We start from the raw sequence: 17,529 nt of genomic DNA on the forward strand, positions 1-17,529 counted from the left end.
TGACCACTAAGCAGTCCCCAAGGAAGTAAAAGAATGAGCCATGCACATATCTTGGTGTAAAGCAATTCAGACAGCAAAGAACGAGTGCAAAGGCCCTGAGGTAGGAATTTCCTCGGCATGTCAGAAGACAGCCAAGGACCCAGTGTAGCTGGAAGGGGATAAGGGAGAGAATGATGGGAGGTGGCATTAGAAAAGGATTGGGGACCAAGTCACAGTTGAATGAATGAATCATCAATCAACCAGGTAACTATAAAGGGATAAGAGGGCAGAGCAGAATTCCAATGGAATTCTAAGGGGTCAGACTTATAGACCCAGTGTTTATACTGAGCAACCAAACTTTGCAGCACAAATGAAAGAATCTACAATTCATTCAGGAAAACGGAAGTCAGAGCAGAGCAGTGGTTCTCACCGGGGCAGGGGTGATTGAGCACTGCCCCCCACCCCCCTCTGCAGGACAACGGGCATGGTCTGGTGACATTTTGGTGTTCACCAGGGATGCCGCTCAACATCTTACCTGACACAAGACAGCCCCCACCTCAAAGAATTATCTGGCCCCAAATGTCAACAGTGATGGATGAAAGACATGAAAGGAAATTGGGGGAAGAACTTTTTCCAAGAAGCACAGAAAAGAGAATTTTTTAAAAAGGAAAAAAAGAACAACTTCTCAAGGTCATGCTCTTAAAAATACCACACTGTTTTTTTAAGTACCACAGCTGGTGTGTCTTGACCCCTGAGGTCCAGTCCTGGGGATGCCTGCTGCCTGTCACTTCTGGTACAACCTGGAGGATGCAGGCTACTCCTTAAGGGCAAAAAGCATGCCCCTGATGCTGGGTGCCTACTCGTGTCTACTGAGCAAGGGAAATTCCATCTCTTCCTCTCCCTTTCAATGGCTCTGCTAGACAATGAGTTCAAAGTATCTTCCTGTGAATGGTGAGTACCCACTCGGAAGCTTTGCAAAATCCTTAAAAAATACTTCTTCTTAATGTTTATTAATAGACATGGGATAACCTGTGTGCGTTAGCTGTTAGAGAGGCTATTGATGGCATTATGGATTAAAAAAAAAAAATTCAGATTTCCTTAGTAAAAGGTTGAGGGGGGGGATCCTGATTTTTTTCTGGGGAGGAAGGGACTTTTGATCAGGCATGGACATAGTTCCTGACACCTGTCACCCCTTCTGCATGACACTTGGTGCCCCATGGATTTTCTGTGACTATAAAGTATAGTGAGGTATCTAGGACAGTCAAATGCATAGAGACAAAGTAGAAAGGCAGGCACCAGGGGATGGGGGAGGGGGTGGGGAGTCAGTGTTTAATGAGGACAAAGTTTGCAGTTTGGGAAAATGAGAAAGTTCCGGAGATGGATGCTGGGGATGGTTGCACAACAGTGTGAATGTATAATGCTGCTGAAATGTAAACTTAAAAGTAGTTCAAATGGTAAATTTTATGTTATATATATTCCACAATAAAAAGCCATATAGGGCTTCCCTGGTGGCGCAGTGGTTGAGAGTCCGCCTGCCGATGCAGGGGACACGGGTTCGTGCCCCGGTCCGGGAAGATCCCACATGCCGCGGAGCGGCTGGGCCCGTGAGCCATGGATGCTGAGCCTGCGCGTCCGGAGCCTGTGCTCTGCAACGGGAGAGGCCACAACAGTGAGAGGCCCGTGTACCGCAAAAAAAAAAAAAAAAAAAAAAAAAGCCATATAGTTGATAAGACTGTACTGTATAAATGAAATAAACAATTCGATATCAGAGGAGAAGCTAAAAGTTCTCACCAAAAAAAGAGATAAATATGTCAGGTGATAGATGTATTAATTAACTAGATGGGAAGAGTCCTTTCAAAATGTGTATGTATATAAAATCATCACAATTTACACTTTAAATATCTTACCATTTACTTATCAAGTACACCTCAATAAAGCTGGAAAAAAAATACTTCTGATACTAAAGGAAGCTACTACTGGGCACGGTTAGTAAATTATTGCTCTTGTGTGTGTTAGAAAGCTTATTAATTTGTGTGTGTATTAGGGTTTTTTAATTGTGGCAAAATATACATGACAAAAAAATTACCATCCTAATCATTTTTAAGTGCACAGCTCAGTGGCATTAAGTACATTCACATTATTGTGCAACCATCCCCACTATCCATTTCCAGAACTTTCTCATCTTCCCAAACTGAAACTCTGTCCCCATTAAATACTCACTCCCCAACCCCTCCCCCAGCCCCTGGCACTCACCATCCGGCTTCCTGTCTCTGTGGATTTGACTCCTCTAAGGACCTCCTAAGAGTTGAATCATACGATATCCATCCTTAGTAAGTTTATTTTTTAATTACATAAACTTTGGCATCATTACAAATAAAATCATGTCAAATTGTCATATTGTAATGATAGATTCAGATTTCCAGAATAAAAGTTGTTGCTCTAAAAAAGAAAGAAAGAAAGAAAGAGAAAAAGAAAACATTGCCTATCCTGATGCTGCTGGCAGTTCTAGCTGGCAGTTTCGGTTACTCAAATGCAGGGCCAACAGCTGACAGCTGAGCCAATGACTTCGCTTGCTCTCAAGTTATATAAAGCATGCAAGGAGATAAATCACGTTTGCAACCCTCTGCTCAGGCGGGGGATGAGGTCACAGGCATACATATAGCACATGATCTTAGAGCTGGGACAGCTCCCAGAGATTATCTGGCCTCCCGCCCCTTCTCCCCAAAAGGAAGCAGCCAGTGACAAGCTCAGTGACTTGCCCAAAGCCCTACAGCAGGTCAGAGAAGACCTCAGGCTCCCGACCTCAGCCACATCTCATCAGCGGCCCCAGGGTCTGAGGATACCAGTAACTCAAAACATCTAAAGAAAAATAAATACAGACCAACCAATCAACAACAACAAGACAACTAAGGGATAAATCAGGAGCTTGGGATGAACATACACACACTATTGTATATAAGATAGATAACCAACAAGGATCTACTGTATAGCACAGGGAACTGTACTCAGTATCCTGTGATAACCTAGATGAGAAAAAAATCTGAAAAAGAATGAATCTAGGTATATGTATAACCTAATCCCTTTGCTGTACACCTGAAACTAACACAACATTGTAAATCAACTATAATAAAATTAAAAAAAAATACAAAAGAGTCTAGGGATTGGGGGGAAAATACTTTATATAGACTCAAACAAAACAAAACAACTAAAGAAAAAAAGAGACTTCTGTTTCTCCAGTTTGATGGGCTTTTTTAAAACCCACTTTTAAAATAATCTTAAACTAATTTATACACACTAGTTTGAGGCTTCAAATATTTTTCCTTTTTCCTGTAGATGGATGGAAGCCCATTAAGTAAATGAGATTAAAGACTGGAAAAAAATGTGTCATTAGTATAAATTTTGAATGGAAAGCCCAGGAGGGAAGAGATGATCACTCTTTGCTTTCTCTGGTCCTTACAACTTAAGGGTCTAAAATTAGGGGCGAAAATTCTTCCCTGACTTTGCCAATCACCACTCCACACATCGGCTGTGTTTCTAGCTTCGGAGGGAAGTCTTGCGTGGGTTAACACAGCTACACCCCTACCAGGGGAGGTGGATGAGGAAGGGGAGGAGGAGAAAATTCCAGAGGGAAATGATGCCAAGACATGGGGAGTGTCTGTTTTTGACAGGAGTCTTCAGAGCGTGTCCTCACGCTGTGATGTTTAGAAATGCGAACAGGCAGGCAGACCTCCTCCTCTTATTGTGTTTTTCTTACAAATCGAAGTTTGTGGCAACCCTGCGTTGAACAAGTCTATTAGTGCCATTTTCCCAACAGCGTTTGCTCACGTCGTATGTCTGTGTCACGCTTTGGTAATTCTCACAATATTTCAAATTTCTTTGTTTTTATTATATTTTTTATGGTGATCTGTGATCAGTGATCTTGGATGTTACTACTATAATTGGGCATTTTTTTTAGCAATAAAGTATTCTTTAATTAAGGTATGTGCATTGTTTGGGTTTTCTTTTTTTTAGTCTAGATTTCTTCTTTGTTAAATTTTTATTGAAATAGAGCTGATTTACAATGTTGTGTTAGTTTCAGGTGTATAGCAAACTGATTCAGTATTTTCTTTTCAGATTCTTTTCCATTATAGGTTATTACAAGATACTGAGTATAGTTCCCTGTGCTATACACTAGATCCTTGTTGGTTACATTACCTATTTTATATACAGTAGTATGTATATTTTTAATCATTTTTTAATTGGTGTATAATTGCTTTACAATGTTGTGTTAGCTTCTGCTGTACAATGAAGTGAATCAGCTATATGTATATCTATATCCCCTCCCTCTTGGACCTCCCTCCCACCCTCCCCGCCATCCCACCCACCTAGGTCATCACAGAGCATGGAGCTGAGCTTCCTATGCTTCACAGCATGTTCCCGCTAGCTATCTATTTTACACATGGTAGTGTATATATGTCAATCTTAATCTCCCAATTCGTCCCACCCTCCGCTTCCCCTCTGTGTCCACATGTCTGTTCTCTACATCCACATCTCTATTCCTGCCCTGCAAATAGGTTCATCTGTACCATTTTTCTAGATTCCACATATAGGCCAGAAAGAGAAACACAGTAATATGTATATTTTAAGTATATTTTTTCTTAAACATAATGCTATCGCACACTTATAGTATAGTGTGGACATAACTTTTATAGGCACTGGAAACCAAAAAATTCACGTGACTCAATTTATTGCAATATTCGCCTCCTTGCGGGAGTCTGGAACCAAACCCGCAGTATCTCTGAGGTTTGCCTGTATGTGTCTTTTCATCAGAGATAAAATGGAGTGTGTGTACCCATATGCACATGCTGGGAAGTGGAAGGGGAGAGATGCTTCCCCAAAAGAAGAACAAAGTGGATCAGATGTTATACACACTACTACGTATAAAATAGATAACAAGAACCTACTGTATAGCACAGGGAACTCTACTCAACATTTTGTAATAACCTATAAGGGAAAAGAATCTGAAAAAGAATATATATGTATAACAGAATCACTGTGTTATACACCTGAAACTAACACAACAGTTTAAATCAACTATACTTCAATTTAAAAAAATGTAAAAAAAAACTTGAAAGAAAACGGCCCCTCCCCCGCCTCTGTCTGCACTCACCTTTGAGGCAATAATCTAATTCATACAGTTCACCGTCTTCCTCCTGTCTCTCCCAGAATACCAAGTAGTGTGTGATGTTGCCGTTGGGGTCAGAGGGAGGCTTCCACTTCAGAATAATCTGGGACGAAGAATTAGACACCGAGATGGGATCCAAGGGGACAGAAGGATCTGCCAAGGAGAAAGGAGACAGGTCCACTGTGAGGAGGAGGAGGAGGAGGGTGCAAGCCATCGGGTGGGCATGAGGGGGAAAACCCAAGTTTGAGGAATCATGAGGATGTTCCCTGCGGTGTTATTTAACATCAGAGAAAAGTGGCAACATGTGGAACGCTTGCCCAGTGAAAGCATGGGTTACAAAATTACAATCCATGGGTACCACAGACTATGTAGATTTCATGTTCTAGCATTTTTGCAACAAACATTTACGGCAGCAGCCCCCAACCTTTTTGGCACCAGGGATCAGTTTCGTTGGAGACAATTTTTCCACGGACTGGAGGCAGGGAAGGTTTCAGGATGATTCAAGCACATTACATTTATTGCACACTTTATTTCTATTATCATTATATATCATTGTAATATATAATGAAATAATTATACAACTCACCAGAATGTACAATCCGTGGGAGCCCTGAGCTTGTTTTCCTGCAACTAGATGGTCCCATCTGGGGGTGATGGGAGACAGTGACACCCGAAGTGTGTTGCTTGTGTCCAGTCTACTCTGTAAAATGCAGCTTAAGTGTCACTTGCCACTCACTGATAGGATTTTGATAGGAGTCTGCAAGCAATTGATTTATTATGGTCTCTGTGCAGTCAGACCTCTCTGCTAATGATAATCTGTATTTGCAGCCGCTCCCCAGCTCTAGCATCACCGCCTCAGCTCCAACTCAGATCATGAGGCGTTAGATTCTCATAAGGAGCGTGCAAGCTGGATCCCTCACATGCACAGTTCACAGTAGGGTTCGCGCTCCTATGAGAATCTAATGCCACTGCTGATCTGACAGGAGGCGGAGCTCAGGCAGTAATGCGAGGGATGGGGAGCGGCTGTAAATACAGATGAAGCTTTGCTCGCTCGCCACTCACCTCCTGCTGTGCGGCCTGGTTCCTAACAGGCGGCAGACTGGTACCAGTCTGTGGCCCAGAAGTCGGGGACCCCTGATTTACAGAGCTCCAACGACGTCCCAAGCTTTCTCTGTTCTGGGCACTGAAAAGGCGCTGGGGAAAAGGAGGATCGTGGGGATAGACAAAGCCACATCTTCTGGTTAACATTAGCCCCAATTGAACCCAGTCCTGGGGCAAATTTTGGCAGTGGGATGCCATTCAATCTTATCACTGAGCTGGCAGCCCATCTAACATTCCCCCCAAAGGCACCACCTTTGGGGTCCACAAAAGCTTCCCCTCGAGAACAGAGGTGGCTGAGGGAGTCGGTGAGGGGTGGGAGTGGGGGTCTCAAGGCAGAGGACACAGTGTGTACAAAAGCCTGGAAGCTGGAAGTTTCCAGAAACTATAAGTCCTGCTGGAGGTATTGCTGGAGGATACAGGATGAGAGGGCAGTAGTCAATAAAGCTGGGGCTGGTTCATAAAGTTTGGACTCGATCCTACGGGACAGGATTTCTCAACTACTGACTTGCGGGGGCCAGATAATTCTTTGCTGGGGGGGACTGTCCTGTGCATTGTGATATGTTGAGCAGCATCCCTGGTCCCCAACCCCACCTCCCCAGTCACGCCAACCAAAAATATCTCCAGGTAGCACCAAATGTCTCCTATCCCAGTGGTTGGATAGGGCTTATGCTTTATGAAAATATAACTAAATTGCTCTGAAACACTCCTCAAAAAATGGAGATGGGGGAAAAGGCATAGTGATGAAACAAAAATGGCAAAATATTGATCATTGTTGAAGCTGAGAGATGGTTACAAGGTGGCGGTGGGGGGAATCTTTTTTTTTTCCTACTTTTGTAAATATTTGAAAATTTTCCATAATGGGAAGAAGAAATGTATTTTCCTCTGATGTCTTGTTTCTACTGCCTCATCTTCTGAAATTATAAACCTCAGTGCCCGGCTCTGTTAGAAGCCAATAACCATGCAAAAAAAAAAAAAAAATCCATTTCCTATGACATCACCGGGTCAGCCTGTTAAATGCCAGACGTCTGATTCACGCACAAATTCATATCCACAAGAAATGCTTACTAGTGGCATCTGTCTGGACATAGATGATGTCGCTCTTGGCCCCGTATGTGCGGCGTTCATCAGAAAAGGTGACCAAGGTCTTGACAAAGATGGCGTACTGGGTCCAGGGCTTGAGACCACGCATTAGCCACCCGGGGTGGTTCTGTGACTTGGGGTCGTTGGACCTCATAGGCGGGTCAATATCCACCACAGTCCAGCTGTTGGAGCCACATGCATCCTGCCCATCAAACTCCGTCACGTTCTGATAAGGGCTTTCAAGACGAAATAGGAAAAGTTGGTTACCATTTCTCAACTATAGCTCTAAAGACCAAAGAGATGTAGCCGGGTGAAGTTACCTCCTATAGGCTTGCACCCTGTTCACCAACAATCTTCTACCACAAGGAAGGAAGACACAGGAAGAGCCAAAGAGAAAGGGACCGCTTCCCTTATGCCTCAATTTCCCAACAATAATAATAACAGTGATCAGGATGATGATACTAACTACCAGAGTTATTGATAAGATTACACAAGAGGATGTGTGCTGACTTCTCCACACACAGCCTGACACATAGTAAATTTTGAGGGATGGGGACTTCCCTGGTGGTCCAGTGGTTAAGAATCCGCCTTCCAATGCAGGGGACACGGGTTCGATCCCTGGTTGGGGAACTAAGATCCCACATGCCGTGGGGCAACTAAGCTCACGTACTCTAGAGCCTGTGGGCCACAACTAGGGAGCCTGGGCACTGCAACTAGAGAAAATCCCATGTGCCACAACTAAGACCCTATGCAGCCAAATAAATAAATAAGTAAATAAATATTTTTTAAAATCTTGAGGGATGGAACAATTATTCCTATTAACACAATCACCACTTCCATTGTCTTCCTTTAAAATTTCAGCACAGTCATATACTCAAAACGACTAGGTGTTATTGAAAGGCGACAGAGTTTCAGTGTGAGATGATGAATAAACTGTGGAGAGGGATGGTGATGATGGTCACACAATGTCATGAATGTACTTAATGCCACTGAGCTGTACACTTAAATGTCATTAAGATGGTCAATTTCATGTACGTTTTACCACAATTCTTCAAATGTTGGAAAAAATACAAAATAGATAAAAAATAAACTTTAAGACACCTACTAAGTAGACTAAGTGACTTTTTGTTGAGGATGTCTGGTGAGATGTACATATAAGAAGCAAAATGGAATATTGCCCAATCTGGACCTCCAAAAGAAACCTGCCTGCTTCAGTTTCTGGCTTTTGACAATAGGGAATGTTATTGACATCATACACCATCAACTGGTGAGATCTGACCAAGGAACCTATGATATTTATTCCACAAGGAGATAGAAAGGAACCTCAGAGGGGAGCCTCTGAGAACATATGCAACAAACACACCTCTTTATCCTTCTACTTACGCCTCTTTGTAGAAGAGCATGAATCCCAAGAGGTCTCGGAAGTCGGGGGGCCAATACGGCTCCCATTTCAGCAAGATCTTGTCATAAGATGTCCGAATGTAAGAAAATTTAAGTAATTCATTTTCACCTAGAAAAGTTAAAAAAAAAACACCAGTATGAGAATTAAATAATTTATTTCAACCCAAAGCAGATGATCCCATATTTCCAGAGTATCCACGAGAAGGAAGATGGCAACCTGCTGTTCCTCTGAGAGGTCTTATTTCCACATGCCTCTCCTGTGTTCAGAGTCAAGAACAGGTCACGCAAGTTGGCCCTGACCGCAAGTCAGTTACTTGGCCAGATGTGCTCAACCAGAGAACGACGGTCAGCACCAACAGAAGGACAAGTGGCTAATCGCTACTGGAAAAAGGGACTTTCAAGGATAGCATTTATCCTGACACAATTCCGTCTTGCATGTGGATTTTCATGCCCGACATGTCAGAACACATAACTCCAGTGCAAATGGACACATGCCAAGTGGGTTTAGGGAGCGTGCAGATCATTATACCTTGGAGTGACAATTCCTTGGAAGGACAATGCCTTGGAGAGAGTAATTCCCTCTGCCTAGATTGCAAGCCCTCCCTTAAGCTCCACCCCTTAAGTTCCAACCTTGCTCTCTCCCTCCCCTGAATTCTCACAGCTTCTGCCATAAGGAACCAACTTCGCATGAGGGCATTATGGAAGCCTTGGCACCTCAACGTTTCAAGAGAAAACCTGTCAGAGGAGGGCAGTCAGCTGGCAGTCTCCAGCTGTAGCAACTGTAGACCCTGCTGTAGCATTTGAGCCAATGCTATATGTAAGAGAGTGACGTTCATTTATTCATTCAGTGTTTATGTGGCATCTTCCAGTATCAGGCACTGTGTTTAATATTTGGCAAAGAGATAACATGTACAACATTTTTCCTCAGTATTTCAGAGAGCCTATCATACACATAGTTGTTTTAGCTCATTGGGGGGAAGTGACACTCCCCCGGGGGCCAGTGTGGTGGGGGAGGGGGAGGGCAGCCATGTTATCTTGTCCGTGGAAGGACAAGGGCATCACCACTTACAGGACGCCTGGTCCCCATTGGTCTTCAGGGCAATGTCGTTTCTCTCCTGGCGCCCCTTGGTTCCTGAAACTTCCTCCATCTTGTGAATTTCTGACAAGCAGAGTTTGGGATTATAGTGGAAGAAGAGTTTCCCCTGAGTGATGGTGAGGTTGTGTTTGCTCCAGTCCCACAGCTGCCTTAGGTTCTGGTTGTCCAAGGCATAGAAAGAGTAGTTCCTATGGAAAAAAACACGTGCCTAATCATTCATCAGCTTGTCATCTCTGACTCCAAGATGGCGGGGCCATGGCTGGAGTTGATCTTGTTCAGTGCTCCATCCCCAGTCCTAACCACCTGCTTGACACATACTCATTACATGTTGAAAGGAGGGTCAGAGGGACAGGGGAAGTTGAGGAAGTCTTCAGGGCCAGAAAGGTACGTGAGATCAGTCTTGTGGGGGAGGAAGGTAAGACAGTGATGGATTAGGACATGGGTTTTGAAAAGGGGAAAGACTGAAGACACAGAGGCATGTGAACTGGGCCCAGGGAAGAGCAAAGTAGCCTGTTCTGACCAACAGGTGACAGGCAAGACCAAAGAGATGCCATGGGCCAAACCCTCTAGTATACTGCATGCCAGACCAAGACCAACAACATGTGACCTTCCTTGGTAGGCAGAGGGGGACCACTGAAGGTTTTATAACAACTCAGTAACTCAATTAGACCTGTGCCTTAGAACTATGAGTGGGCCACCAGTACATGATGAATGGGAAAAGGGCGGCATCTGTATCTGTGTTATCCAGCACTGAAACCACCAGCCACATCTGGCTATTGAGCACCTGAAATGTGGCCATTCTGAACGGTACCAGAAGTAAAAAAACACAGATTTCAATGACTTTGCATAAAAAAAAGGATGTAAAAGATCTTCTTTATAATTTTTGTGTTGAGTCCATGTCAAAATAACAGCTTCAACGTAATGGGTTCAATAAAATACATTATTAAAATTCATTTCACCTATGTCTTTTAAAGTGTTTTAAATGTGGCTACTAGAACATTTAAAGTCTCATATGTGACCTGTATTATATTTCTGTTGGATGGCCCTGGTAGTTCTAGAACCAGCAAGAAAGTCATTGGAACAATCCAAATGAAAGGTGTGAGCTTCAGCAAAAAGATAGTTTTATGGTGAAATAATATTCCACTGTATATATATGTGTGTATATATATATATATATATGTGTGTGTGTGTGTGTGTGTGTGTGTGTGTGTATATATATATATATATATATATATACATACATACACACACACACACACACACACACACATATACACCACATTTTCTTTCTCCATGCATCCATCAGTGGACACATAGGTTGTTTCCATGTCTTGTCAAAAAACCCTAAGTTTCTCTACAATAACTCACAAACTTCCTAATGCGGCCACAGATAGAGCAGCAGGCCCACATACCCGATTTCCAAGGTCTCCCCTCGAATCAGACGTAACTTCCGGAAGAAGGAAAGTGACACGAGGGCATATGATCGGCGGATTTTCAGATACCCTGAAATTTCTTCAATGAGTCCAAGGTTGGCCTCTAGCTCAGCTGCCAGGTTGTCTAAGGAAAGGAGAGAATGAATATCCAGTGGGTTTCTACCAAAATATTTTAACCTTTCCAGAATTCCCCATGGTGAAGAGTTAACCTACAGGCTGAAAGTGATTTTCACGAGCCCTGCTCAAAATACATCTACAAGGCAGAGTAGTTATGACAGAGATTGTCCTGCCTGCAAAGCTGAATATATTTATTATATTAAGATGCCAACCCTTGCTCCCTCCATCACCCTGCTTTGCTTGCCTTCATAGCATGAAACACTGCCTGGGTTTACATTATACGTTAATTTGTTTATTTGCAATATCCACCATGCACGGACTTTGCCTTGTTCACTGTGAGTATTCAATAAATGTTTGCTGAATAAATAGAGAAATGCCTTTTTGCCTGTGACAGAATTTCTGGAAACATGGTCCCCAGACCTGCAAAAGAGGGCATGTTGCCTGCTTGTTAAAAATGCAAATTCCTGATGTCCCAACTCCCAGCTTCGAAAATCAGAATCTCGGGGGGAGTGAGGCCAGGACTGAGCTGTGAACTCCAGGTTTGGAAACAGATTCCTTGCATGACACCAGGTTTGGAAACAGATTCTTGCATGAGTCTCTGGACTGTTTTCCTTCTGTGCTCACAGGGAGAGTGGATCCCAGCAGACAGCAACCCCTCCCCCCAGAGCACTCACTGCCCCCTCGAATGTTGATGATTAAGCTTCCGTTGATGATGGTGCAGCCTCGGAGCTCCTGGGCAGATGTCACTGAGTCAATGGTCTTCTCGCCTTCCAGGAGGTGGCACACCTTGGGACAGGGGCCCAGGCATGGAGTGCACATCAAGCTGCAGAAAGAGTGGAGAGAGAGAGAGGTCAGGGCACACAGGACCACACACACACACACACATACACACACACACACAGCAGTGTGTTGCACAGGGTCCCAAGTGACCATAAGGCAGGATGCTTTATCCACAGAACTGGTGACATTTGGGACTGAAGAATTCTCTGTTGTGGGAGGCTGTCCTGTGTATTAAGGGTGTCAAGCAGCATGCCTGGGCTCCACCTGTTCCACACCAGCACAGCACCCCTCCACCCAAGACATGACAGCCAAAAATGTCTCCAAATATTGTCCCCTGGGGGATGGAAGGGCAAATCACCCCCAGGTAAGAACAACTGCCTAAAGTGACAGACTTAGGGTGTTTCTCCAGGGTGGCAGGTCCTACAGCATTACCCCGAGGTCAGGAGACTCATGCTTTTACTCCAAAATGATGGGGCTCCTGCCTTACCCCAAAGCGAGAAGATTCACACTGTACCCCATGGAGAATCACCTTCTACCCTGTGGAGACAGGACTCATGCCATTACACAGAACTGATGGGACTCCTGGCATTACCCTGGTGATGGGAATGATGCAGAGCTGATGGGCCTTACGTAGGGCTCATTTTGCCGCTATTCGAAAGTGGCTGAGCTGATACTGCTACCCCAATTGGTGGAACTTAGGCTGCTACTGCAAGGTGATGGGATGATTGCTCTTCTGTGTGGGGTCTGACGTGACCAAACAACTATATAGGACGTGACTACACAACCTATGAGCTACAACACAACCTCACATTTGATAGTGGGTAACTGGTACCAGACTTCGGCTTTGACTTCCTGCAGCCTGATGTCCTCAAATTTATAGCCCCCCAGGAGTCCTTTGGGAATCAGCCCTCCCCTACACAGTGTCTCTGAGGTCAGTTCTTGGCTGGCACAGCCCTCCTAGGTCCAAGCAGGACACAGGATCCAGGGCAGGCTGAGCACAATCTTTCATCCCACTGGGAATTCAGAGGTGGGCACACACCCAAGCCAACCCAGTGAGGGTTTTGCTAGAACTTCCTGGAAGGAAAAATTGTCTTCCTTCTGCAGTATCTAAGAGGGTATGGCTATATTGCTAGCATGGAGCAAGGGGTAAGGGAGAGGCTGCCTGAGACCAAAACTAACAGAGACAGAAATAAAGCCAAGGATGGAAAGAAACTGATCATATACATCCCTTGAGCTCCTGGATGCAGCTGTACCTAAAGCGATTCCCTGAATCGCTTGGTTTTTTGGTTACAGTCATCAGTAAACTCCTTTAATCCTGCTTGAGCCAGTTTGAATTGGGGTTCTGTCGTATGAAACCTCAAGATTCCCAACTGTTACGTTCTCAAGGTCTGTGTCCTCATCTGTGAAATGGAGGCAGTCTTCACGGGGCAGGTAGTGATGAGGTGAATGATATATACCACCTTCAGCACTCGGTGCACAGAAAATAAAAATCGCTGGTCCATCGCCATGACGATCACTTTCTATTCGTGGCATCATTGTTGCTACCATTGTAAATAACAGCAGTAACTGGTGTCACCACACCCCTGCATATTCAATTCTTCAGAAAGATCTTGGTCACGGGTGACCACCTAGAGGGGTGGGATAGGGAGGGTGGGAGGGAGATGCAAGAGGGACGAGATATGGGGATATATGTATGTGTATAGCTGATTCACTTTGTTATACAGCAGAAGCTAACTCACCATTGTAAAGCAATTATACTCCAATAAAGATGTTAAAAAAAAAAAGAAAATTGAAAGAACAGAAAAAAAAAAAAAAAAAAAAGAACACATCTGGTCTTTGTCCCAGGTCCTGGCGCAGAGCTTCAAAAGCCCTTGGAATTTCCTGAGTTATAGGAGCATCTTTGTTATGCTAATGAGGTGACTTGTAGGGGCTGGTCACCAGAAAGACCAAATATGTGATTTGAAGGGTTGCATCAACCACTTGACCTCCAGAGAGAGAAAGGGGGGCTGGAGATGGAGTTCAAACCCATGGCCATTGATTCAACCAATCACACCTATGTAGTAAAACCCAAAGGAAAACTCTGGACACCAACTCAGTCCATTTCTCTGGCTGGTGAACACACAGCTATGCTGGAAGGGTGATATCTCTGATTCCATGAGGGGATAGGAGCCCTGCGTCTGGAACTCTCCCAGCCTCTGTGCATCCATAATAATCAAGCTGTAATTGTAAGTAATTGTAGTTGTCATTGTAAGCCTGACATGAAGCTTTCTGACTGCTGAGGCATCTATTTCAAAAAACATCTGTCTTGAGTAAATGTAACACCAGGTCTATGACCCAGCCACTAGCAAAACAACCAGATAAGGAATTAGGCTGCCCCCACCCATGAAGGGGGCTCTTTCAGAAAGCCCTGGGGAACCTAGATAACTGACCACTTGACTGACCCTGCTTCCCCCTTCCTGTGCCCTAATTCCTGCTCTTAAGCTTTAAATTCACCATCGAGTGGATCCATAAAACCCTAGACACCCCACCCTCATACCCTAATAAAAGCAGACCCCCCCAAATATTCCTCTCTCTTTCTCCCTTCCCTCCTCCCACTCTTTTTCTCCCCTCTCTCCCTCTCCCCACCCCTGCTCCCCACGACTTCACTGTGTGGCCCTCTAGGACCTGTGAGTAACAAACCTTGTTCTTCGAGGTTCCCTGATGGTTTCTCACTGAAGTGCATCCTGGGATCATAATAGGAACCAGAGAGCTGGCCCAGCCATAAATAGGGACCCCCATGGGAGAGTGTCTGTAGAGCTCGCTATGAGTGATGCATGCCCAGGTAAGCACTGCAAGCATCCCTAACCCAAGGTGCTACCATCAATAGGCTTGGACCAACAGAATAGTATAGACTTTTTTTTTTCAGCTCTGTGAGTTGACCTAGCAAATTATTGAACCCAGGGGGTTTGTGGGAGCCTCAAAATTTATAGCCAGCCAATCAGAAGTGTGGGTGACCTGGGGACCCCCAACTTGTGGCTGGCATATGAAGTAAAGTTGGTCTGATGGAGAACCAAGGCTTTAACCTGTGGGTCTGATGCTAAGCCAGGTGGTTGAGGTTGAGCTCTATTGCAGTACACCCAGTTGGTGTCAGAGCAGCTGGGGTCGAAACAGAATAATGACCAAATGTTTGGGTTCTTTTGTTGGTTCTACAAATATTCACTGAGCATTTATCATGTGATGGATGATGCTCTAAGCCAAAGGTAAGCAAACTACAACCCACAGGCCAACTCCAGCTGGCCACTGGTTGTTGTAAACAGAGCTATATTGGAACACACCCACAACCACTGGTTTGAGTATCATCAATGGCTGCTGTCACTCTATAAGGCCAGAGTAGAGTAGCTGCAACCATACAGACCTCAGAGCTGAAAATATTTACTATCTGGCCCTTTGCCAATGGCAGTTGTAAACCACAGGCACACATGACTGAACAAACAACCTACTTTCCCTGTGGGAAATCCACACGTTCTTTCCAGCCCTTCCCACCAAGAAGTGGAGTCTGCCTTCTCATCCATGGGATCTGGGCTTGGCCATATGAATTGCTTTGGCCAATGGGACGTTAGCAAATGTGATACAGCAGTGGCTTAAGAAGTACTTACCCAGTAAAGCATGCCCTTCCTGGCTACACATGGAGGAAGGTCCCAGCTGCCCATGCAGGATATGAGAGGTTAGCTTGTACCATCTCATCAGAGCTGACCCAGCCCAAGCCAGACAAACCTCCAGTCAATGCACAGACTCATTAGAAATCATAAATGAGTGTTGTTTTAAGTCACTAAGTGCTTGGGTGGTTTGTTACACAGCACAAGCTAGCTGATACACTTGTGAAGCATATGGTCTCGTTGGGGAAAATTAATAAATTGACAATTAAAATATCAGCTAGTGGTAAATAGCATGAAAAGAGTTAAAATGGAGTGTTGTGCCCAAGAGTAACCAGATGGCTAGTTCAGAAAGAATGGTCATACAGGGAAGGAGTCTCAAAAGAAGTGACTTTTAAGCCTGTGACCTGGATGACAAGGAGAAACCAGCCATGCGAAGATCAAGAGGCAGAGAATTCTCCACACCCTTAACATGCACCCCAAGTATCTAATCCTCCTCATCTCACTAAAGAGCACCCCACCAGGTATCTGGGAATGACCATAGATGGCGAGGCCTCTTAATGAACCCACATGGGTTCCCAGACCTCTGCTCTAATAACATCAAGAACTACTTCCCAGGGACTTCCCTGGTGGTCCAGTGGTTGGGACGCCACGCTCCCAGTGCAGGGGGTCTGGGTTTGATCCCTGGTCAAGGAACTAGATCCCGCATGATGCAACTAAAAGAGCCGCACGTCACAGTGAAGATCCTGTGTGCCGCAACTGAAGGATCCCACATGCCGCAACTAAGACCCAGTGCAGCCAAATAAGTAAATAAATAAATACATATTAAAAGGAAAAAAAAAAAAGAACTAGTTCCCAGATAAGCCAAAGGAATGGAAGAAAACATATCTGGCCCTTTTTAATAGCGAACCACATTAGAAAACACGACAGCACTGAAGTCTTTCACAAAATAAAATAAAAGCTTCAGAAGGAAAACAAAAATGTTTTTAACCTACAAAGTAAAATACTGCCATGATGGGTCATAATTAACATCCCTCACTTTCCCCTCTTTCACTCAGTAAACGTCCCAAGCATCACAGGACAAGCTGTCAATTTCCTGGGGCTTTAATCCTGGGGTCACTGGCATCAGCAAAACATCAAAGGAAGTTGTTCTATTTTTCAGATCTTTGTTATGATCAAAAAAAAAAACTTTAAGGCCAACGTCTTTTAGTGGAAGATGTTAGTATCCATGCTTTATCTCAAATGTGGAAAAAAACCCAAATAAATCAAGAAGAATATGATAATTTTCCCAATCTTACTGATAAACTGGCCCCAAAGAAGAAAAAATAGCTCTGTCTGGCATGCAAAGGTGATTTATAGAAGCCTATTTTTGGTCAACAAAGCCACCTGATAGGTTTTATCAAAAATGAGTAAAACAAAACATACTGTACTTGCAGGTTTCACAAACACTCAAAGAGAGGCTCCTAGGAACCAGAATAAAGATTGTTTTCCTTCCCACCCTCCCCACTCAGGGAAATAAAATTTCCCACCAGAACCCGCTCACTTGGCTAATTTTCAGATCTGAAGGGGAAGATTTTTTACGTATGCAGGTCAGCTCAAGGCCCCTAGACGTACGTCTGTTTCTGATTTGTTTTTGTGTTGTTTTGTGGGTTGGTGTGTTTTTTTCAGACCCTCAACATAAAAATCAGGAAACAGATTTTTTTAAACTCAGTTACAGCCCTGAGACACCAAAATAGCTCATCTGAG

General features: G+C 44.2%; 1 protein-coding gene across 4 annotated transcripts in view; it reads right to left on the reverse strand.

Annotated features, from left to right (window-relative positions):
* Nucleotides 1-17,529, reverse strand: part of INSR (insulin receptor) — a 130,603-nt gene that overhangs the window by 29,813 nt on the left and 83,261 nt on the right. For all 4 annotated transcript variants that reach the window (XM_082623572.1, XM_082623573.1, XM_082623571.1 and 1 more), the window contains exons 4-9: nt 12,046-12,194; nt 11,234-11,378; nt 9,795-10,009; nt 8,708-8,834; nt 7,310-7,560; nt 5,129-5,296 (exon numbers count right to left, since the gene is read on the reverse strand). In XM_082623572.1, the coding sequence (XP_082479698.1) occupies nt 5,129-5,296; nt 7,310-7,560; nt 8,708-8,834; nt 9,795-10,009; nt 11,234-11,378; nt 12,046-12,194 (1,055 nt within the window). The remainder of the gene's footprint in view (nt 1-5,128; nt 5,297-7,309; nt 7,561-8,707; nt 8,835-9,794; nt 10,010-11,233; nt 11,379-12,045; nt 12,195-17,529) is intronic.

Source organism: Mesoplodon mirus (genome assembly GCF_964341445.2).
Source record: "Mesoplodon mirus genome assembly, chromosome: 5".
NCBI lineage: Eukaryota > Metazoa > Chordata > Mammalia > Artiodactyla > Ziphiidae > Mesoplodon > Mesoplodon mirus.